General features: G+C 46.6%; 1 protein-coding gene across 1 annotated transcript in view; it reads right to left on the bottom strand.

The window, feature by feature from the left end:
- WDR36 (WD repeat domain 36) overlaps positions 1–24207 on the bottom strand; it is a 443575-nt gene that overhangs the window by 292971 nt on the left and 126397 nt on the right. The window contains exons 7-8 of the mRNA XM_086963545.1: positions 19048–19102; positions 5746–5878 (exon numbers count right to left, since the gene is read on the bottom strand). Coding sequence (XP_086819671.1) covers positions 5746–5878; positions 19048–19102 — 188 coding nt within the window. The remainder of the gene's footprint in view (positions 1–5745; positions 5879–19047; positions 19103–24207) is intronic.

The raw sequence follows: 24207 nt of genomic DNA, 5'->3' as shown, positions 1-24207 counted from the left end.
TCTCAGACATTCTGAAGAGAAAAGGAAAAACTGAGTAGGCACTCAGGAAGACTCCCTTCCACACGACGTGCGGTGAAAATCTGAGGAGAACTGCCTCTGCAGGGAAGGTTCTAGAGGGTGCTGACTTCTGATTGGTTGGAACTATTTTCAGGTCTTTTTACATAAGGAGGTAGATAACCTACTAAGATTTGGGCCTTTTTGGGCCTTGTCAGCCTACTACAGTTTTTACTAAGGCACTGCTTTTGTATATTGTATTACTGTGGGACTCCCGCCTCGGCGACGGAGAATGATTCAGGCATGTGAATCTATGAAAGATACCCCAATACTGGATAATTTTCCGGTAATGTATGAAAAATCCCTCTTTCTTTTCTACCGTCATCACTAGTTTGAAGAAATAGTGGATTTACTCTAAGGCAGTAAGAAACTTTAATTCTTTCGCAATGGTGATTCCTTGTCTGAAGGCAGTGAAATTGTCCGATATCGCACACATACTACATAAGACAGTATTAATTCTCCCATTCAATATTTAACCACCAGACACTGACACACATAACACGTTTCAATCTTTTTAAAAACCTAAGTTCTTGCTTCTTGTTTAATGACGCCTTTTGCCAAGATAAAATTGGAGCATTTGAATCAGTAGCAAAAACAGTCAGGCAAATATTTCCTATTAGACATGATGCTAGAACAGCTTTTATTTGTTCAGTTTTTGTAACAAATCAAATGAGTAATAAATTAATCACAACAGAAATAGCTTTGTTTGTAGTCTATCAGGACCCAGTCATTCACTTGTATGGTTTCAAGCCCGAGACTTATGCTTTATAAAGAGAACTTGTATGAATTACTATTCCTACTTTCAGTGGCTGAGAAAAATCTGTCTTATGTACATAAGGTTTGTCCTATGACTACATGCAAAGGAAGTAGGCCTGAAAATAATATTGTAATCCAAAAAGTGAATAAGACTAGGTAACAATATATATTTTCTCCAGTACGTCTATAGGTTGTTCTGATTGGGAAGCATGTAAAAAAGGGTGTCTATTTGTAGCAAGTCAAGAAGAAGTCTGAAAACCAAGCAATGCATTTAAATGAAGATTATGTGACATGTTGCACACGTCATAGCTATACAGATTATAGGGTCTTCTACTGATCCCACAGGATAAGGATTGTAACCTGATAATGATGATTGAACAGTATCTGGAACGCGCAAAGGTAGTGGTTGTATCAAGAGGGTGCTACTTGCCTAGTTATCAGTGTTCACAGGCTTACAGGCAACAGACCCCAGATTATCTGCCGTTGAGCTACGAAACCGCACCAGAGGGAAGAAAGACCCAGCAGATGTGGAAGCAGGGCTCGGTGAGGCTGATTACATTTGGGGCCGCAAGCGGTGGCATGTGTGATGCATCCCAAAATGGTGGACAAGTAGAGACACTTCCAAAGCAAAAGATGGATTTTGAGTCGGAGCAGGGCCGATGGTTAGCAGTGCGAGGACCTGTGCACTGGTGTAGATCACTTTTGACGTCAGCCCCCAAATCTTGAATACCACACAAGCTTGCAGTCTGAGAGGGGCCAAGCCAACCGCCATAGTTCAGTCTCGAACTCTAAGGCTGTAAGTTAGGACCCACATCAACCTTTGAAGTCTAATATATGTGACCAAATAAGGAGTTCACGGAGGGGAGCAGGCTGAAGGTGTGTGAAGCTTAGAGATGGGCCTGGAGAAGGATACATGAGCAAGAAGCACTGAGGTGTGCGGACCAGTGGCACCAGAGTTAGGGAAATTCAATGTAGAGCATGACAGGTTGGTTATTGCATCAGTTGCCCCCTAAACCTCAAGGAGATGTGAGCGTTCCCTCCCAAAAGGCCAGTAGTTTGAGGTACAGAATAGCAGGCAGGAGCTGTGGGTTCTGCTCACAGCAGAACCTGGAGCCAACAACTAAATCATTAGCAAGGACGAGAAAATATGGGAGGCCATCTGGAATTAAATATATATAACATTGAAAACATTTTATTTTTTCAAGCCCTTGGGATTGAGAGAAAGGGTGCTGGATTTTCTATTGGGAGGGGAACAAATAGGCTTTTCATTCTCTGGAAGAGGCACAGACTTTCTTGAACTTGAAGCCAATGAGAAGCTCAAGGATATGACATGTGAGCTTGCTAACGTGGGTGCAGGAACTTCTCTTGGCACAACACAATAGGAGTCTTCCAAATTCAGCACAGATCATGGCAAGCAACAAAAATAAATAATCCAGGAGGTGTGTAAGGGTAACAGTGAACCCAAGGCTCTCATATTGGGCTGAGCGGAATAGAAGAAGTCCCACAAGCTTGTTTAGACAAAGGGGAGAGCGAGCTAGGCGCTAAAGAGAGGAGTTTACTCCAATAAATATGTGGTGGGGTTTCAAAAGGATTTGGCTGCTGGTTGGGAAGTTGGGGCTACTAGCTGATGTGTCGTGGTCTGAACTTGCTCACGTAACTGCCCTAACTGTTCATACATGGGAGAATGTAGTATGGAGTACTGATAGTCTGAGAAAAGCAAAAGAGGACCTAATGTTTTGACAAATGTTTCAACTTATATTGTTGAGGGGAAAGTAGAGGAGTGGAGAAAGGAGGAGAGTTACATATGTGAGTTCCATTCCAGGCATGCCCGAAGGGCGGAGAGGAGTAAGAGTGAAATGGCCCCATTAGACTAGAGGTGAGACACTGCCTTTGGACACATTAGGCCCATTCACAGTCGCAACCTGTAATAGCAAGAGATTTAACAGTCCAGTCAAACACTTAAATGTCTTGCAGGAGATGTCAGGCTTGAAAGTGGGCATATGCTTAACTAGAAAACACAACTATTGAAAGTAGACTGAAGGAAGGTTAATTTAGGCCTTTTTCTAAGCAGTTTTCTTCATCTGCCTCAAGAAAGGTTGCAGGGGTGGAATCCAATTTATCGAATCGGGGAGAATGAAGAGAGGGAAGGGTGGTGGTCAATCTCTCAGCAAGAAGGAACACTTTGTCGGTAGCATCCATATATTCTCTCAACCTGGGACAGGAGGGTTTCTTGTGGCAAGTAATTTAGAAGTAGATTTCGTCTTTGGGCTGTCTGTTATAAGGTGAGATGATAAACTTGTTAAAGGTCGGCGTCTGGATAGATTACATCAGAGACAAGGAGGAAGGGAGGTGACATCTGTGGAAGGGAGGTGCAGGTTCAATGACATGGGGTTGATAGATTGCTGCTGATACTGGCACTCATGGATAATAGACTATTTGCAGTCCACCACACTTCCATTAGGTTAGACCTTCTACCATTAGGCAAGAGGTATTGGGGCAATGGAGAAAGTAGATCAAGGCCCTCAGGCCTGTTGGATCATGGTCTGTTAACAAGGATTTTGAAGTAGCCCACTCTGTGATCGAGAAAGGGAGGAGGGCATTGGCGTTTAAATGATGTTCAGGTGAGAGACCCAGCTATGACGGACTCTAGCAGGCAACAGATTAACAATATCTTGCACACAATAATACAGGGTTACTGCAGCTCATTTAAAAGATTTGAGCAAAGCAGGGTCATGGAGGGAGTAACAGAGGTCATAACAAAGCACATAGCAACACAGTCTTGGGTAGCCTAGCACTGAGTTTGGAGTTATATCTAAGCTGCAGAGGGAGATCAGAAGAATTATGTTCTGACAAAAATAGGGATAAAATTCCATGGGGGGAATAAAGCTTGTAGATTTATTATGCAAATGAAGAAACCCTTGGGGTCATCCATACACCAGAGGCTGTAAAACTCAATTATTCAAAACATTTCTTCCAAGCCATGTACACGGCATTGGGCTCAGAGAAACAGGCTAGAAACAATATTTTAGGCTGTTGACAATGCCTAGATTGCATCTGCTAGGCAATAGCTAGGTTGCACCTGCTAGATATAGAAGCTTTAAAATGCCACATTTCTAAAGAGAAGGCTTTGCAACTATTGGAGACCTTAATCAAGGTAAGGAACACGGCCGGATGGTTTCACGTCTGCATTCTACAAGATTCTACAAGATATTCTACAAGATATATACCTGCAGCTAATGCCTCTACTCGTGGACCTATAGAAGAAACAACAATATTGGCAATTCTTACACCTAATAAGGATCCTCTTCTCTGCTTGACATTTAGGCTGATATACCTTTTTAACTTGTATACTAGATAATGGAAACCCTGACAACTCTGTCGTGTGGGCCCTAAGCTAAGTTTAGGGGGACTGAAGCAGTTCTACTCTCCATAGATGCAGAAAGGGTGTTTGACCAAGCAGTGTGGGGTTTTTTGACAAACTTCAAGCTTTTAGTGTGGGGGTTGGTTTCACAGATTGGCTCCTAGCCACCTACCAAAGGTGTAGGAGGATAGTCGGGATGACTGGGTATTAGTCTGACTGAGTGTACATTTGGAGGGGGATTAGGCAATGATATCGTATTTCCATGGCTTTTCACACTTACTGTGGGTACCCTGCTACAAAAAGACAGAGAAAATGATGCAAGCATGGTGGAATTGCACTTGGGCATGGTGGCTTTTAGAGTATGGCATCTGCACAAAGTGAACGATCCAGTGGCAAAGGCGAGACTAATGATGTCAGTCAGACAAAACAGACTCAGCTCTCCTAAGCGACCCCTAGGAGCCACCAGACTAATTAAATATTTGGTCTAAAGCAAAATGAGAAGAGCGCTAAAAGTCTCTGTCCAGCAAAATATTCCTCAAAAGGGAAGATGAGCTTGATGTAATGGAGCATTAGGTGCAAGCACAAGAAGGTCAGATGATGTAGCAGAAAAAAAGAATATTTAGTCCTTGAGGTGCTGCAGCTACTGGGTGTGTTGTCCCTGCTTACCAGACATTGAAGAATAATTGATGTCACAAGTAAGTATCATTCAGCCACAGAAAGATGGTCAAAAGGTCCAGTGTTTTGCAGAGTTTTATATAGCGCAAACTAAACCCTAACCAAATCGGATATCAGAACGCTTTACATAGCACCAGTTACGTTACATGAGGACACACATTCATTTTAGGCACGGGGAGATTAAGTGATTTGCCCAGAATCACAGGAGGCTTTGGTGTCATTATCGAGACCCGAACCCAGATCCCCAGGTCCGAGGTCGAGCGCCCTAGCCATGAGGCCAACTCTTCCAAGGGTTACTAGCAACCATTGCTTTGGTTAGTTATTCAGAGATCACTAGAATGGACTGTACAACACACAATTGTTCCCTGGAAAGGGAAACAGTGAGAACAAGAGTAAGCTGCTTCAAACAGTTCTGAGACAGTACACTTGGCTTGAACTCAAAGTATTTTAACAGAACAAGCTCATCAAGTTGAAGAGTCCAGGCAAAAGAGAAAAACAGCTTGTTTGAAATGGAAAAAAGGGACGGAAACCATAGTATGGAAGCAATTATCACAATCTCACTGCACTTCAAAACGTGGTTTAAAATCTTACCAATGGCTGAACATGCACAGTAAAAATACCAAGAACATAATAAACAAATTTTTTCTAGGACACATAAATCAGGGTTAAGCAGGAACAGACTACTTTGCATACAGACACAATGGAAAGGATTATTGGTGTGAGCTACTAACATATTTGAGTGTGGTGACAGCAGTGCAGTGATTCTGGGTGGAACAGGACCCATGCTTTTTAAAAAAGAAAGTGGCTTAGAGACAGGGGTATGTTTAATTCCTAAACTCATGATGTATATTGCTCTTAAAATAAGTCTTTATTTCAAAGATGAAGAAACTAAGGCAAACCTGTGCGGAAGGTAATTGCTGTTATGGGTCCCCAGTCTTGCTGAAATTTCATCAAGGTTTCATCAAATTTGATATTGTGTACAATAATTTGGCCTGAAACCAGGCCTACTGCTACAACATCCACTGCTGGAGCCTAGAAAAAGTAAACAATGGCTAGATTACTATAAAGATACAAATAAGCTTTAGTATTATTACCACTTTTACGACTTTGGGAACTAATACATTTACAAAACCAAAACAATGCATTACTCGTATTCTCTTTGGAGACAACCTATGTTGAAGAGTGTTACCTGTCACAATGGAGTTATGATTCTACTGTATCCAGACTATTAGAATTTTCATAATCTGAAAACTACTGTGTTTTTCATTGTTCATCTTTTAAATTTAATGTACAACTCACCCTTTTGAACTAACTTGGATCGAAGTTATGAAAGATACCTCATCAAGCCCTCCTGTGCTAAAGATATTGAGAGATTGTGTCTTCAGCATTACTCCCTATTGCTTAGAAAGTGAACCTTCACATTCTGGCATCATGGGGCAAGAAAAACCCAGGAGACAGCACTAGGGTCTTCCCAACTTCCTTGCCACATCTAAGGGTTGGTGGTGTTGTGAAAGTGCTTCAGGTACCGTCAACATAGATAGCTATGAAAGACTGTTGATGGCAGCATCTCATCAGCAATGTGAAAACTGTAAAAAAAAAAAAGCTGCTGCTCAACTTTGAAAAACATAATCCATGCTTTGCAGGCTCTCGGAGACATAACCTTTGCCCTCAGGCCTGGATTTCCATGGAAGAGGAAATAATGCAAATGAGAGACTAACCCATCTCCAACAGTGTGTCTAGTAAGGAAAATGCTACTTACCAGTATGCATCTGTTCTTGGCATGTAGGGCTGCTGACATTCATATCTTAGCATAGATCGCTGCCTAGTGTTGGGTTCGGATGTTTGCACCTTGTTGTCTTGGAAGAGTCTTCGAAGTATCACGAGATAGGTGACTCCTCCCCTGGACTACAGTGCGCATGGGCATCTTCTCCATCTTCAAATTGTTTTTCGCCATTGTGGCAAAGATGGAGTATAGCAAAGTGAGAGATGACCAGCAGCCCTACATGCCAAGACCAGATGCATACTGGTAAGTAGCATTTTCCGTTTGATGCATGTGGGCTGCTGAATTCATATCTTAGCATAGACTGTATAGCAGTTCCTCCTCTAGCGGTGGTCGCCTGTACCAGCTGCAGTGGCCTGAAAAAGAGTCTTAAGGACAACCTGGCCTACAGCAGCTTGTTGCTTAGCTTGCACGTCAACACAGTAGTGTTTAGTGAAAGTGTGTATGGTAGACCATGTAGTTGCTTTACATATGTCTTCTAGGGGAATATTTCCTAGGAAAGTCATGGATGCCCCCATTTTGCGCGTTGAGTGGGCTTTTGGGGGAACTGTTAAAGTGCGCTTTGCCTTTTGATAGCATATTTGAATGCACTTAACTATCCATCTGGCTATTCCTGTTTTAGAAATGGGATTACCCTTATGCTGTGATGAGAAGGCATCAAATAGTTGCTTTGTCTTTCTGAATGATTTTGTTCTGTCAACGTAATATAGCAGAGCTGTTTTAACGTCTAGTGTGTGTAGAGCTCTTTCAGCTACTGATTGCGGGTTTTGAAAGAAAACTGGCTGAAAACTATGGACTGATTGATGTGGAAAGTGGAGATAACTTTTGGCATAAACTTAGGGTTTGTACGAAGCACTACCTTATTGTGGTGTATTTGCATGAAGGGTTCCTGAATGGTTAGTGCCTGTAGCTCACTCACTCGCCTGAGGGAGGTAATGGCAATTAAAAATGCCACCTTCCATGTTCAGAATTGTAGTTCACATGAATGAAGTGGTTCGAAGGGTGGTCCCATGAGTCTGGTAAGTACTACGTTGAAGTTCCAGACTGGCTAAGGTGGATGTTTTGGAGGGATAACTCTTAAGTCCTTCCATAAAAGCTTTGATAGGTGGTATTCTGAACAGGGACACATGTTGTCTGTTTTGAAGATATGCTGCTATAGCCGCCAGGTGTAGCCTTATGGATGAGTATGCTAGATTACATCTTTGAAGATGTAGCAGGTAACAGATTATGTTTTGTATGGAGGAATCTAATGGATTGATTTGGTTATTATTACAATAAATTACAAATCTTTTCCATTGAGCTGCGGAGCATGCTCTGGTAGTGGGGCGCCTTGCTTCTATGATAATGTTCATGCAGTCTGGAGGCAAGTTAAGATATTCAAACTCTAAGACCTCAGGAGCCAGATCGCTAGGTTCATCTGATTGGGATCTGGGGGCCGGATTTCTCCATGGTTCTGTGTTAGCAATTGTGGCGAAAGGCGCAGCCTTTGGTGAGGAGCTACTGAGAGTTCTAGGAGCGTTGTGTACCATGGCTGTCTTGCCGATGCAGGAGCAACCAGGATCATTGTGAGTGACTGTTGCCTTAGTTTGCGTGCCACTAACGGAATCAGTGGGGTTGGTGGAAAAGCGTACGCAAATCTGCCTGACCAGTTCATCCATATCGCATTGCCTTGTGACAACGGGTGTGGGAACCTGGCGGGAAAGGACGGGCATTTTGAGTTGTTTGTTTGTAGCAAACAGATCTATTTCTGGAAGTCCCCACTTTACTTTTGGAAGAATGGTTGCAGAACTTGAGGGTGAATCTCCCATTCGTGTATCTGTTGGCTGTGTCGGCTTAGTAGATCTGCCAACTGATTCGGTCTATTCCTGCGAGGTGTTCTGCCAGGAGAAAAATGTTTTTGGGGATCGCCCATTTCCATATGCTCTGTGCTAGGTGAGATAGCTGCAGAGTGTGTCCCTCCCTGTTTTTGGATGTAGTACATGGCTGTCATGTTGTCCATCCGGATTAAGACAGCCTTGTTGCAAAAGTATTTCTGAAAGGCTTTCATTGCTAGAAATACTTCTAGTAACTCTAAGTGGTTTATATGTAGTGTCTTTTGCTGGACTGTCCAGAGGCCTTGGACTGTATATTGAAGGAGATGGGCTCCCCAACCTGTCAGTGATGCGTTTGCTATTAATACTACTTGTGGAACTGGCTCTTGGAACAGTCGCCCCTTGGGAAGGTTTTGTGGGTTCCACCACTGCAGAGAGTTGTAAGTGCGACTGTCTACCAACACTAGGTCTTTTAGTTCCCTTTGGGCTAGGTTCCACTGCTGTGCTAGGCATTCCTGTAAGGGACGCATGTGAAGCAGAGTATGAGGGACGATGAATATGCAGGAGGCCATCATGCCTATAAGCTGCATGAACACTCGAGCGGCAGGGAGTGTTGGATTTGAAATCTTTGAATGAGAGACTGTATGTTGGCTATCCTGGCATGGTTTGGATATGCCTTGGCCACCGAGGTATCTATTGTGCAGTAGCTGGATTGTTTGAGACGTATGGCTTGCACACTGTGCGTATGAGTTAGAGGTTATGAGCCAATCGTCTAGGTAGGGGAACACATGGATGTGTTGCCTTCTGAGGTGTGCTGCTAATACTGCTCGGCATTTTGTAAAAACCCTTGGAGCTGCAGTTACCGCGAAGGGGAGGACTTTGAATTGATAGTGGCGACCTATTGTGAACCTGAGGTATTTCCTGTGAGCTGGATGTATAGGGATGTGAAAGTAAGCATCCTTGAGGTCTAGTGTAGCAAGGAAGTCGCCTTGCTGGAGTAGTGGGAGTACCTGTTGTAGAGTGATCATATATGACAGATGAATTCGCGTGCAGCGTTCACGCGCAGCGGTCGCGCCCTATGCGCGCCGAAGGTGCGCCAAAGGTAAGCACGTCTAGGCCCGTCCGCCCCTGGACGGCGCCCAGCGCCAGACCCCCTGGCCCCCGCAAACCGCACTCCTCCCGCATAACGTATGCCGCCTCCTAGCCCTCAACCCTGGATGCACCCCACAATGTTGCGTTGCCGCCCCAGGACACACCCACGGACCCTTCGCCTGCCACTCCTGCAAGTTCGCCTGCATCAGGTCCCTCACCAAACCCTCTAACCCCAAACACAGCTCCGATTCTAACCACCTGAAATGTATCTTGCTGAACACCTGCTCGGTCCACAGACACGCCACTGAACTCTGGGACCTACTCGACACTGCTTCACCGGACATCGCCTTCCTCACAGAAACCTGGATGAACGCATTATCAGCACCCGACATTGCCATAGCCATCCCGGACGCTTACAAGATCATCCGAAAAGACCGCACCAACCAAACTGGAGGAGGCATCGCCATCGTCCATAAGAACACCATCCGAATCACGACCAGCTCCGACGATGACCTTGCAACCGCTGAACACCTCCACTTCCAGATCCACACGACCCCAGGACCATACTTAGAGGCACCCTCATCTACAGGCCACCAGGAACTCGTAATCAATTCAGCGAAGACATCACCGACTTCATCAGCCCACATGCCCTCGCCTCCGAGAACTACATTCTACTGGGAGACCTCAACTTCCACCTGGAAAAAATAAACGACAGAAACACCACCACCCTTCTGGACAACCTGGCCAATCTCGGACTCAAACAACTTGTTGACACCCCCACCCACCTTGCCGGACACACGCTCGACCCTATCTTCACCTCCAGCAAACACATCTCCTTCGATCACACCACAGCTCTCCATTGGACGGACCACAGCTGCGTTCACTTCAGCTACAAAGCTACCACGATCCAACCCCCCACAACCTATTCCTCGTAGAAATTGGAACAAAATCACCACCGACCAACTCCTCACTTCGCTCAACCAAAACCCTCCCGCCCTCCCATCGGACCCAAACGAGGCTGCCACCAAACTCAAACAATGAATCACTCACAGCATTGACGAATTAGCACCCTTGAAAAACAACCAGATCAAACAAGGTAACAAAAAGGCCCCCTGGTTCAACGATGACCTTAAAAAATCCAAGAAACTATGCCGTACTCTCGAAAAAACATGGAGAAAAAACCCAACCACTGACAACCTGACCACCTTCAAGGCTGCCACCCGCAAACACCACCAATTGATCCGAACCACCAAGAAATCAGCATTCAAGGATCGACTCGACAACAACGCCCATAACAGCAAGGAACTATTCAACATCGTCAAAGAATTTACCAACCCCACTGCAGCCTCAAACGACATCACTCCCTCCCAAGACCTCTGCGATTCGTTATCCTCCTTCTTCTACAACAAAATAGCCGACATACATAACAGCTTTGAGAACACTTCCAAAGTACAGTCCACTCCACCCACCTCCGAACCTAAATCGCTTTTTAACAACATTAGCGCCTGGAACGCAATCTCCACTGAAGACACCATCCGCCTAATGAACTCCATCCATTCTGGTTCACCAACCGACCCCTGTCCCCACCACATCTTCAACAAAGCAGACTCCATCATCGCACCCCATCTCCGTGACATCATCAACTGCTCCTTCAACTCCGCTACCTTCCCAGAAAGCTGGAAACACGCCGAACTCAGCGCCCTCCTGAAGAAACCTACAGCAGACCCCTCTGAACTTAAGAACTACCGCCCCATCTCCCTCCTCCCATTCCGTGCCTAAGTCATCGAGAAAGCCGTCAATAACCAGCTCGCTGCCTTCCTTGAATCCAACAATTCCCTCGACTCCTCTCAATCTGGCTTTCGAGTCAAACACAGCACCGAAACCGCCCTCATTGCAGCGACAGACGACATCCGAACACTACTGGACAACGGAGAAACAGTTGCCCTCATCCTACTAGACCTCTCCGCCGCCTTCGACACAGTCAGTCATAGCACCCTCATACAACGCCTCAGTAACTCCGGCATACAAGGAAAAGCCTTGGACTGGATCATCTCGTTCCTCGCCGAGAGAACCCAGAGAGTCCGACTTCCCCCATTCAAATCAGAGGCCACCGAAGTCATCTGCGGAGTACCTCAAGGTTCATCTCTCAGTCCCACCCTCTTCAACGTCTACATGAGTCCACTTGCATCTATCGCGCAACAACACAACCTTAACATCATCTCTTACGCTGACGACACCCAGCTGATCCTTTCCCTCACCAAAGACCCTAACACCGCCAAAACCAACCTTCACGAAGGCATGAAAGAAGTAGCCGAATGGATGAAAAATATCCGTCTAAAACTTAACTCAGACAAAACGGAAGTCCTCATATTAGGATCATCTCCATCTGCCTGGGACGACTCATGGTGGCCATCGGCCCTGGGCACAGCACCTATACCCACAGACCACGCACGTAACCTAGATTTCATCCTAGACTCCTCACTCTCGATGACCAAACAAGTCAACGCAGTCTCATCCTTTTGCTTCAACGTACTTCGCATGCTCAAAAAAATCTTCAGTTGGATCCCCTCCGAGACTAGAAAGACTGTCACCCACGCACTGGTCACCAGCCGACTGGACTATGGAAACACCCTCTACGCCGGAATCACAGCCAAATTACAAAAAAAACTGCAACGCATCCAAAACGCATCAGCCAGACTCATTTTGGACATCCCTCGCCAAGATCACATTACCGGTCACCTGAAAGACCTCCACTGGCTCCCCGTCAACAAGAGAATAATGTTCCGTCTCCTCACCCACGCACACAAGGCCCTCTACAAACTAGGACCCGAATGCTTCAACACACGACTGTCCTTCTACATACCCAACAGCCAACTAAGATCCTCCAATCAAGCCCTCGCCGCAGTTCCACGCATCTACAGATCCACCATGGGAGGAAGATCTTTCTCCTACCTGGCGGCCAAGACCTGGAATTCTATCCCCACCCACCTCCGCCTTACACAGAACCACATCTCCTTCAGAAAGGAACTTAAAACATGGCTTTTCGATAAATAATGCACCCCCTCCCACAAGCGCCTTGAGACCCTCTGGGTGAGTAGTGCGCTATACAAATTCCTGAACTTGAACTTGAAATGCTCTGAGAGTATGTATTGGTTTAGAGGTCTGAGGTCCAATATTTGAGGGATCCGTCTTTTTTGGGAATGAGAAAGTATAGAGAATATACTCCTGTCCCTTGATGTTGGAATGGGACTGGCTCTATGGCACCCTTTTCCAGCATAAATAGCACCTCTTGCTGTAACAGCGTGATGTGTTCTTTGGACATGGGACGGTGTTTGGGCGGTATGCTGGGTGGAGTAGAAGTGAATTACAGGCAATAACCATACTGGATAGTTTGTCTCACCCACCTGTCTGTGGTAATGGCGTTCCAGACTGGTAGGAATTGTGTTATTCTGCCTTTGACTGGTGTTAAGTGGTATGGAGGGAGTGTGAACAAGTCACTGTTTATTGGCAGTGGAGACTCTGGTGTTATTACCACCGTGTCCTCTGCCCTTGTTATTGTTTCCTCTATAACCCCCTCTATTGAAACCTCTATTAAAGGTGCCTTGTGTGGTACTTTTAAATGACGAAGAGGTTTGAATGTGTTGCCTCTGCCTGAGCCTCGAAAAGAGGAGCGACGAAAGGAGCTCCTGGACTGTTGGAATTGAAGTGCACCCATGGACTTAGCGGTGTCAGTATCTTTTTTCATCTTTTCTAAGATGGTATCAACAGCAGGGCCAAAACAAGATATCCTGGTTAATGGGTTGATTAAGTATAGTAGATTGGACCTCATTTTTAAACCCGAGATGCGGAGCCAGGCATGCCGGCGTAGCAACACACTAGTGTTGACAGACTTAGCGGCTGTATCAGCTGCATCAAGGGCGCATTATATAGATGCGTTCCTGATGAATTTCCCTTCCTGTATTAGGTCATTTGCTTTGGCCTTAAAGGGTTCTGGTAGGTGATGTAATAATCCCTCCTGTTTATCATAGTGTGCTCTATCATAGAGTGCCAGGAGAGAATGTGTATTTGCAATTCTCCAGGTATTTGCTGCCCGAGAAGCCACTCTTTTCCCTGAGGCTTCCAACATTTTTGATTCCTTGTCAGGAGGGGGGGATCACCTGTTTGCAAATTTGCCCTTTTCCTGGCATTAAATACAACAAGGGAGTCTAGTGGTAGCTGAGACTTGATATAAGAGGGGTCTGTAGGGGCTGGTTTATATTTCTTTTCAATTCTAGGATTGAGGACATGCGCCCTGGCTGGGTCTTTAAAGACGTCTGGTGCGTTCTTTAGTACTCCCTTCAGCATAGGGAGTATACGTACACTCTTCTCTGATGTTGCGAAGGTGTTAAATAGGAAATCCTCCTCTACAGGGTCAGTGTGTATTTCTACACTATGATACTGAGCTGCTCTGTCAATTAGCTGGTTACAAGCGACAGTGTCGTCAGTAGGAGATGGCTTTGTTGAGGGATTGGGTATGTGTTGTGTATCATATGAGTCACCAGGGTCATTCTGATGGTCCCATGTGTATTCTTGGTTTCTTTGATTATCAGGGTCGATAAAATCCTGTTGAGGATCTACATCCATGTCTTCTCCCTCATCATAATGTAGTGTAGGAGAATATGGAACATAAGGCATGTCAAGAGTGAAAGGAGGAGGTGTGAAAGGTCTTGAAAGGGATGTCCCAAAGTCCTTTTTCTTAGGAGGAACACGAGAAGGAGCTTCAATGTCCAGTCTCCTCTTGTTTTTATTATAAACGGATATGTGTCCTGAATCAGGGTCTATATACAGTCTATTTTGTTCTGGGCTCACTGGTTCAGGATAAAAAAGTTGTTCTTTTGTCCGTGGCTTTGGCGCAGATGGTTTTGGATCGGTCGCTTGTTTGTTTTTATTTTTCTGTTGAGCTTTTTTCGGCTCGACGTCCTTTGTCGGCTCGACGGCTCTTTTCAGCTCGACGGCATTGTGACTCGACGACCTTCTTCGGTTCGACGGTCTTTTGCGGGTCGACTGCCTTTTTCGGCTCGATGTGTTTTTTCGGCTTGATGACCTTTTTTCGGTTCGACGGCCTTCGGCTCGGCAGCAGTCTTCGGATCGACAACTTTTTTTGGGTTGATTCCCTTTTTCGGGTTGATTACCTTTTTCGGGTTGATTATCTTCTTTGACTCGACGACCTTCTTTGGGTCGACGACCTTCTTCGGGTCGACGGTCTTTTTCGAATCTACGACCTTCGGGTCGACTGTGTTTTAGATCGACGACCTTCTGTGGCACGGCGGACTTTTTTGGGCGACAACTTTTTTTGTGTCGGCGCCCTGTCTCAGCTCTGAGGCCTTTTTTAAGTTGACGGCCTTCTTGGGAAGTGTTTTGCTCGATCCCGGGGTACCGGAAGGCTTCTGTATGGTCTTCAGAGCCGGGCCGGAAGGCGGGGCTTCTGATGCGGTGTTTCGGTCGCGGCTAAGGATTTTGGGCGATGCTTTGACCGGAGCCTTGTCTGGAGGTGGAGGCAGGATAGGGGCTTTGGTACTCACGGTTTGCCCCGGTGGGATGTCGTCATCGGAGTCGGACTGGTCTTCGACTGTGATGACCTCTAGGTCGGAGTCCGCTGCCTCTGGGAGTTCATGTTAGTCGTCGAAAATGTTTTCCGGTTCAGGTGCCTGTCGCTGCATCTCTTGTCGAGCAGCTCTTTGGTTCCGGATGGTTTTCTTCGACCGGAACTGAGCAAAGCTGAACAGTTTTCCTCGTTGTGCTCCGGAGATAGGCACCTGTTGCATACCGTATGCTTATCGCTATGTGAAAACTTGGATCGACATTGTGGGCATCTTTTGAACGGGGTCCTTTCCATCAGCAGGAGGCCCATGTGGCGTCGAAAAGGCCCAACGGCCCGCGACGACTACTAGATATACATGGGAAGAGTTGTCGAGTCGAGGGGTACCGAGCGGAAACAATACCCTCGAAAGTGTAAAGTTCTTGGCCTTGGAAAGTTGGAAAACTTCGGTCTCGAAGTTGGAGTTGTCGAAGTGCAGCCGAACCCAATGGCAGAGAAAAACAATCTGAAGATGCTCATGCGCACTGTAGTCCAGGGGAGGAGTCACCTTTCTCGTGATACTTCGAAGACTCTTCCAAGACAACAAAGTGCAATCATCCGGACCCAACACTAGGCGGCGATCTATGCACAGTATGAATTCAGCAGCCCACATGCCTCGAACACATTATTCAACCACTCTTTAATTCAATGGTCAAGCTGGACTTTGAATATTTAGAGGAATAACATTTAGAACTTTTTCCTGCTCGGAGGTCGTTTTCCTTTACATTTGTTCTCCAGTAGCTGTCACTCAAGTGTTTGGCCTTAATGAGATGTGAAAACTGTTCCCAGAGCAGGGACAATGGCCTGTGGGTGGGTAGGGGCTTTTTATCCCAGGCAGGAAGGCCAGTTGTGATGGCCCAGGACTTGGTTTAACTTTAAAGGGGCCTGCACTGCCACAAGAAAATGTTAAGTGAAACCAGACGCTGTCCTTAGTCCGTCTGCCACAAACCCAGTGGGACGAAAGGTAACCCCAGAACCAGTTGTGAGTGTCCTAACAGGCACAGCACAAGGAGAGAGGGTTTCTCCATTTTGGATTTAGGTAATAAGGTGCACAGTGGTATTGTTTGCAGGAGGGCAAACAGAATCTGCTGCAAAAGTAGGTAGGTTTCCCCTGGGAGTTTTTCCCCAGTTGGTTAGGGAAGAACAAGGAGTCACCCCTGCTCAGGCATAAATGTGGCACCCCAGAAAAACCTCTTCAGAACACTCTCTAGGCCCGTGGAAGAACAGAAAAAAAAAAAGAACAGCACCTGCTACTTGAGAGCTGCGAGAGGACCACTTTCGAGTTGTAACAAAGAAAAAAGCAGTGGACTCCAAGGGTTTGTTTGTGGACCTTCTGTGCAGCTAAGGTGACACAACTAGCTGCAGGAGACCTTCTCCATAAACGGCTGGACTTGGACTGGACCCTGCTGTTGGCTTCTACCTGGCACCTCGATAGTCTCTAAGCCTTCCCCTTCCCCCGGCCCCCTCCACCCCCCCACCCTGTCCTGGATGCCTTTGAAGTGTACATACGTGGCCGTTTGGTCACCTGAAGAAAGTTTGGAAACCGTTTCTCCAGTGCTCCAGCAGGATCTGTTTGAAAAAAGTATCCGACCAGCAAATCCATGCTGTTGGATTAGATTTCAGCTAAGTTCCACTCCAACATAACCGACAATCATTAAGTCCATTCTGTATTGGGACTCTTTCCATCGGAAATCTCCAAAGCTGCAGAGCTTCAGAGGAACCTACCTACTGCAGGCATCAGGCCTTCGGTTCCACAACGGCAGATAAAGTTACAATGGCAAACCATGCAGTGGAGTTTTCTTCTCCTAAAGTGACAAAGTCGCTTTCTGCATTGGTACCTAGAAGAATATTCAATGTTTTTCATCAAAAAAGCACCAAACTCTATTTTTTGAAGTTCCAGAATTTAATTGGGACCAATTCACTTGGTCTATCAGGTCAGAGCTTCATCACAGGTAGCCGGAAATTACACCTTCGTCATGGGCTGCCACAACCATAGTTTTACATTGGGTGCTTTATTTTTTCTTGGTGCTTTTTCAACTTAAATCTTCAAAAAATAAGGTGGTGGCGGGCCTCAGGCTCTAGGCCAGGCAGGCTCGGATTGATGATTCTGCGAACGGCTATTACGGACCCCAATCCTCCAAGTAACTAAGCCAGCCATGAGCCATCACCACCCCTCAGAGGTTGAAACATGCTACATGCATCAACCTGTAATCCAGGAAGACCTTGAGGGCATGTGATGAGCTGGGGGCAGGAGGAGGTGGAGAGACTTCACTATATTTCGTCTAAAACATCAATCGGGCCTTTTCCAGAACTCATTAGCGGATTCATACACAGCAAAACTAATTGGCAAAACGTACATTGCCTCACTCAGGGGAAACCTAACTGTTCTATTATTTTTTTTTTTTAATTATTATTATTATGGGCCCTTTTTTTCCTCAATGAACTGAGAAATTCAGACACTTCCCTTTTCAAGAACTATTCAGTGGGTGCACACTTATGGCAGAACAACTCACCCCAAAGGGCATCCAAATTTCGTAGTTGCACCAGACCGCTGCAAAGATCAGTCATTCTGTATAAAAAGCAAACAAAAAATGCCTCAGCCCACACACAGCAGTGCTGCAAATGGGTTAGCAAATGCTTAAAATTAATAAAGTGGGTGCTCACTGTCCCATATTGCTGCATTCACCTCAGAAGTGTAGTCACTGACCTATCACAGTTATTACACCTTGGCAGTGACGTGCTGCACCAAGAAAGGAAATCAGTCCTCTTTAAAAGTGTTACTTCGGGTCGCACTAAAGAGTAGCAGCTCTTTGCAAAAGTGTTGGTACCACAAGGGTTGAAGTACACATTGTCTTGTACACTTTTTACTATGAAGCTTTGCACAATTGTTTGAAGTTAAGTGGGTTTTGACATGACTTTATGCTATTTTATATAAAGAATAAATTGGTTATATTTAAATTCATGTTTTGTGCTTGACATTTCATTTTTTAGTGTTCTCTGTAGTATTGTCTGTGATTTAGGACTGGGTATCCTGGTGCTCCATAAGGTAATCATTTACTATGCTTTAAAAGTTAATACAATCTAATATGTAATGAAAAATGTGTTGAAAAATGCTTTGTTTTGGCCTGTCTCGAATTTTCTTGGGGGTCAACCCCCCCAAACTCCCCCTAATAGTGGTTGCTCACTGCGCTTGCTCGCAACACACCATGTGGGGGCTGGTCTCACTTTTACTGTGTTCTCTCTGATTCACTACTTGTGACTATTTTTGGTGCTCTCTGAAAGAAGGTCTATGGGCACATATGACTTTGTGGGTAACCTGGTGCTCTTGAAGGTCATCATCTACTATTTACTGTGCTTTGAAAGTTGATACAATTGAATATGTAATGAAAAAGTGCTGAAATATTCACCATTTTGGTCTGTCTTTTTCCAAAATTTTCTTGGGGGGAGAACCCCCCCGAAACCCCCTAGCAGAGATCGGGCTCGCTCGCTACGTGCAGGACAGGGGCTGGGCTGGAAAAATTTGCCAGGTCTGCTTTCATTTCCCAGTCCGCCCCTGCATGATTATCTCGCAGCCATGTGCAATAGTAAATTAGGTGTGCACAGTAAACCCTTGACATTTTGGGTGAACTCAAGCAATATTGTGAGATGTACATTTTTCCCACATTGTGAAGAAATGTTTTCGTTGGGCAAGCCAATATATAATTTTTTATGCTCTTTCAACTAAGTAAACGATGCCAAAGGCAGATGGTACATGTTGAATCTTTCAGGTTGTAAAGTGTGTGCCTTTTTTCTATTACGAGATGCCACTATTAATCCATGGAAGTAGAGGGAGCATCTCGTGTTTATATTGTAGCTATGACAGATTTCACCCAGAGTGCTTTTTTGGAAAAAGATGACTAACCTGTTGAAGAACTGTGACACCAGACTCCCATCCTTTGAATGTGAATAATAGTTTGCTACACGGAGAGAAAGAAACGAAGATTACAGTGCTGCTAAAACGATATGCACAGTAATGTCAAGATTCTCTAGAAATAAACAAAGCCAATTACTTTTACAAATATTTCTTCAATCATATGTTTAATCTGCAACCTTTTCCACATTCATCTTGTGATTGCTATCATTATCCACAGTGTGGCCCACGTCTGTGCCGGGCGTGTAAGATCGTTTGGCTCCCACACATTTAGTATGCATCTTCTGGGCTCCGGCGTTAATGACACCTCCACCGTCTGTGATATGGTCCTCATTACTTTCACCCAATACTCAATGATCCTCGGACACTCCCACACAGTGTGGAAGAATGTACCCTCCTCCCCACATCGTCTTAGGCAGTAGGGGTGCGACGCTGTCCCTATTTTGTGTAGGGTGTGCCTCGTTTAATAAGTTCTATGTCAAATTTTGAGCCTCCTGCCATTTGGAGTCTTCGAAGTCACCTACGTCTGGGGACCACTTCTCTCTAAGTGACACGTTTGGGTCAGGTATATTGTTTACTAATGTGCGGTAGGTGAGGGAAGTTGCCCGCTTCTGCATTTACTCCGTCAGCAGTCTGTCCTCCAGGGGGGTTGCTTCTGGAATCTCAGAGCTGGATGGTAAGACCACATGCAACGTATGCTTTATCTGCATATATTGAAAGTTTTCAGAGGGCGCTAACTCATACGGTGTCTAGAGACGCTCAAATGTCTTCACCTCCACTTTGTACCACACGTTACCCACCGTGGATATACCAATTGCGTCCCATTTATCAAATCCGTTGTAATTCCGAAGGCCGCCCAAGCGTTGTGTGTCCCATAGAGGGGTAAGCTGAGTTATTATTCCTTTCCATCCTAATTTAGCGTGTGTTTCATGCCATAGGTGGAACATTTGCCTTGTGGGACCGACTACCGCTGGTGTACACTTCCTGTTATAAAGTGTAGACATCATGCCTTCAACCCCCAGCCCGCTCCTATCTGCCTTGAAAGCAGGATCTGCCGGCGGGGAATGTATCCACTGGTTGACTACCTTCAGTTGGGCCGCCCAATAATATAGCTGTATGTCGGGGAGTGTAAAGCCGCCATCATACCACCCTCTAGTCAATTTTCACTGAGCTATGCGCACAGGCCTGTTCCCCCACAACAGCCCAGAAACCTGAGCCGCTATTTTTTTAAGTAGTCTGCTGGCACTGGGTATGGAGTATTTTCTAACACATACAGGAAACGAGGCAGCAACATCATTTTAAAAAGTGCCGCCTTTCCCAACAACGTCAGCAGCAAAGTTCCCCAATGTTAGACCTGACTGCTTCTGGGGAGACTCTAACCATTATTATTTATTTTTATCCCCCTGAGCCTCCCAGAGTTTCTATTTTTATTTTTACATATGTCCATCTGGAATTTTTAATGCTGTCAGGGGGCTAGGTGTTCCTTGGCAATGACGCCATTTTTCCCTCATACCCTGTGAGGCCTAGTCAGCCCCCTTGAAAATCTAGGGATCTCCAGAGACCTAAAATGGTGTCCACCAACTGCCATAACGGACACTACTGGAGGACAGGTCCATAGGATAACATTAGGGAACTTTCTGGAATTAACTAGAGACTTCTGCAGGTCTCAGGCCACCCTATATAAGGCCAGTGACCAGCAGCCATTTTGTGCTGACCCAAGAGTGGAGGAGTGAGGCAGTGGTGAGAGGAGGTGGACACACTGAGAGCAGCTAGTTTGTCTCTGAGGCTGACAGTTTCTTCAGAGGGTTGTTCCCCCTTCAACCTCTGACCAATCCCTCCCCCTACATCAACTATTCAGAAGAAAAGCAACCGGTGTGTACAGGAAGACCCTTCTTAACCTGCACCCCAGTAAAAGCTGACAGGACATTCTTTCTGAAAATCATTCTCACATCCCCTGCCCAGCGCTGCACCTACCAGTGTGACGAAACAGCCGTGGACCCCTTGAAGTGCCCTGGTGAGGTCGGGGGACTGTGGAGCCTGTGGTGACCTGAGGAGCGAGGGCGCCGTGTGTGCACATCCTTCCTGAGAAGCCGGTGTGGGAGGTGACTGCGCGTGGAGAGCGGCGCTGTGTTCGCTGACTGCGGGACCCCGGGGGCACCGGTCGCGTCAGTGGAAGTCAGGAAGCGCTTCCGCGCATGTCCTCAGCGCGTCCGCTATTGGAAGCAGGAGGGGCCTAGGGTCGGGCAGGCCCAGGAGTGCAGCGTTGAACCTGAGAGGTGAGGTGACCGGCGAGGATCGCGCAGGCGCCCAGGAGCAGCGCGACTCAAGAGGCGGGAGCGGAGGCGGAGCCATCGAGGAGCATCGCGCATGCCCAGAGGTTCAGCGCGTTCGTCGGCTTAGCTGAGGAGGCGCCGGAAGGATTCCTGAAGCGCCGCCTCGGCTGCAGTAATCCCCCGCGCTCGAGCGCTAACTGTGGAGCCAGCGCCTGAGAGGAAGACTGACCGCCCCCCCCCCCCCCCCCCCCCTAGCGCCCTGCTGTTAAACGAGTCATCGCGCTGAGCTGTACCCAGACCCCCTTGCTCAGCGCTGTTAAGTGGGAGCGCGCTTGGGCCGAGGAAGACAACAAGTGTTTCCCCCACGCCAGCAACAGGAAAGCAGCTGGTTGGGGAAGCCCAGGAGGCGGGTACCATCTAGAGACCTGTGGACTGTGGCGTACCGGCCACCAAGACAGTAAGGAGAGTGGGGGTGAGGAAGGAAAGTTCTGGGCACTAGTGAGTAAAGTTAAAAGAAACCTTACCAATTCTAGCGTCAAACAGGGTGCCCTGACCATTTTGGTCCTCTTAAAAACCATACTGTGACATAGTAGATAAGGGGATAGAGATCATAGCCCTGAATGTGATAAAATAACCAGTGAATGGGCAGGTTCAATTGGTGAAGTATTGTTGACATTGTGTATTAATGTAAAGTAACCCTGCATAGTGTGAATCTAATGGGATTCTCTTAATTATAAAAAGAGTTACCTTTATTCATTACTGAATCCTTGACAATAGAATGTGGTTTACTGCCCTTTTTCCACAGCAAGAAGAGTGAAATGTATTTCTCCAAAGCAAAAGTATAATGATTATTTCTGTGAGAATCTGATGTCGTATCTTGTATAATTTGAATCCCAAGAGTCATATTATTTTTATAAAAGGTAACGGTATTTTTCCAAACAGTGGTGTTGTGTCTTCATTTTAGTGGTTCATCACTGAGTTACTGTGAGTGAGACTTGTAAGTACTTTACCAACGCCTTGAGTTAGCTGTAGCCACTACTGTGCCAAGCTACCTTATGTAGACTTGGGTAATCTAGGTCCAACATAATTGGTGTTTCAGCGGTGGGATCACAGATTTGTACTTACACTCACTTATTAGTAACGCAGTGCCAACCACGAGACCTCACCTGGAGTTTTCTCCCTGCGGCCCTCCTAATTTAAATTTTGATTTTTCTAAATTGACTTCTGGCGGTGGGTGGAGGTTGACCCCAGGTTACTTTGCGGATTTCTCCTGGGAAGAAGTTTATACTCCAAATAGAAATGGAGATAAATGTAGAAGAGCAGGAAAATTATACTGTGACCCAATTGAAGGAATGGTGTCAGCAGCAGGGGGTGTTTTTCAAGAAAGGCGCCAGGAAAGTTGAGCTGCTGACCAGTATCCGGGCATGGGTAGAGGCTCATTCCGGGGAGGAGGTAGATCCTGAGGGGAGTGACAAGGACACTGTCCTGGAGACCGCAACACTGTACCAGACGGGAGGGGAGAACCTTGTAACAGGTCCTAGGACACCTTCCAGAGTGGGCAGTAGTGTGTCAGAGAGGGGCCTGACCGACGCCGAGTTAGAAGACAGGAGGGAGGAGAGGAGGATGAGAATAGAATTAGCCAGGATGGACATGGTGAGGGAGGAAAAGAGGTTGGAGCATGAGCGGACCATCAAAGAGATGGATTTACAAGCCCTAAATCTACGAACCCCCAAACCAGAGAATGGTGGCAGCGATATCCAGACCAACACCAGGGAACCCAGACCGTACCTACCAAAAGATATTATGGCATGCTATGTACCCAGTGATGACATTGCCAAATGGCTAGCCGCCTACGAGGTCTCGCTGAGGGCCCATGGGATCCTGGAAGTCCACTGGGGAGGTGGGTTATATAAATACATGCCCCCCACTGGCAGGGATACTTTGTTGGCCCTTGATCCAAGTGAACAGACCTACTACCCGGCTATGAAGTCAGCGCTGCTCAGGAAGTTTGGGTTGACCCCTGAGAAATATAGGCAAAAGTTCCGGGGCAGCTACAAGCTGGGCACGCAAAACTGGGTAGATTTTTTGGACTACTCCAGGAAGGCCCTGGAGGGTTGGGTAAGAGGCAGCGAGGTAGGGGACTATGAGGGACTATATGACCTCATACTCAAGGAACACCTACTGGAGAAGTGTCTTCCCGAACTACGACAGCATTTGGTGGACAGCAAGCTGACCAGCCCCAGGAAGCTTGCTGAGGAGGCGGACATCTGGGTTAGTACCCGGGTGTCGACTAAGGGGACTGGAGGGGATTCCCAGAAGCATGGACAGGGCGCCCCCCAGAAGAAAGAGGGAGGGGAAACTAAGAGGGAGTTCTCAAAAGGGCCACAAAATACTTCGCAAGGAAGGGGCAGAGGATTCATCCCTAAAAGTAACCCCCCTCGCAACCCTACCCCTGGCCACAGCCAGCAGCCAAGGGTTGTTCATTGTTTTGAGTGTGGTGGTGTGGGACACTATAAAGGAGATGTGAGATGCCCAAAAAGACTACCCCCTCCCACTGGAGGAAAAGCCCCGGGAATCACTAGTGTAGTGCTCGGGGAGGAGATGCCTTTGGTTAATGGAGGGGAGCGGGCGGGTGTCACTTTAGTGTCCCTGGGAGATAAGGAGATGGTTCCAAAGACCCAACTGCCCTCTAATACTACTAAGTATGAGCAGTGGGTCACCATCAATGGCCGTAGAGGGGAGGCTCTGAGAGATACAGGAGCCAGCATGACTATGGTAAGGAGTCAGCTGGTGTCTCCAGAGCAGGTCATCCCAGATGTACTCCATCCCGCCGTAATGGCTGACGGCAGATTGGGCCACTACCCTGTGGCTGAGGTTC

This window comes from Lissotriton vulgaris, chromosome 3_1 (assembly GCF_964263255.1).
Source record: "Lissotriton vulgaris chromosome 3_1, aLisVul1.2, whole genome shotgun sequence".
NCBI classification, from domain to species: domain Eukaryota; kingdom Metazoa; phylum Chordata; class Amphibia; order Caudata; family Salamandridae; genus Lissotriton; species Lissotriton vulgaris.
This window is presented reverse-complemented; position numbering and strand designations above follow the sequence as displayed.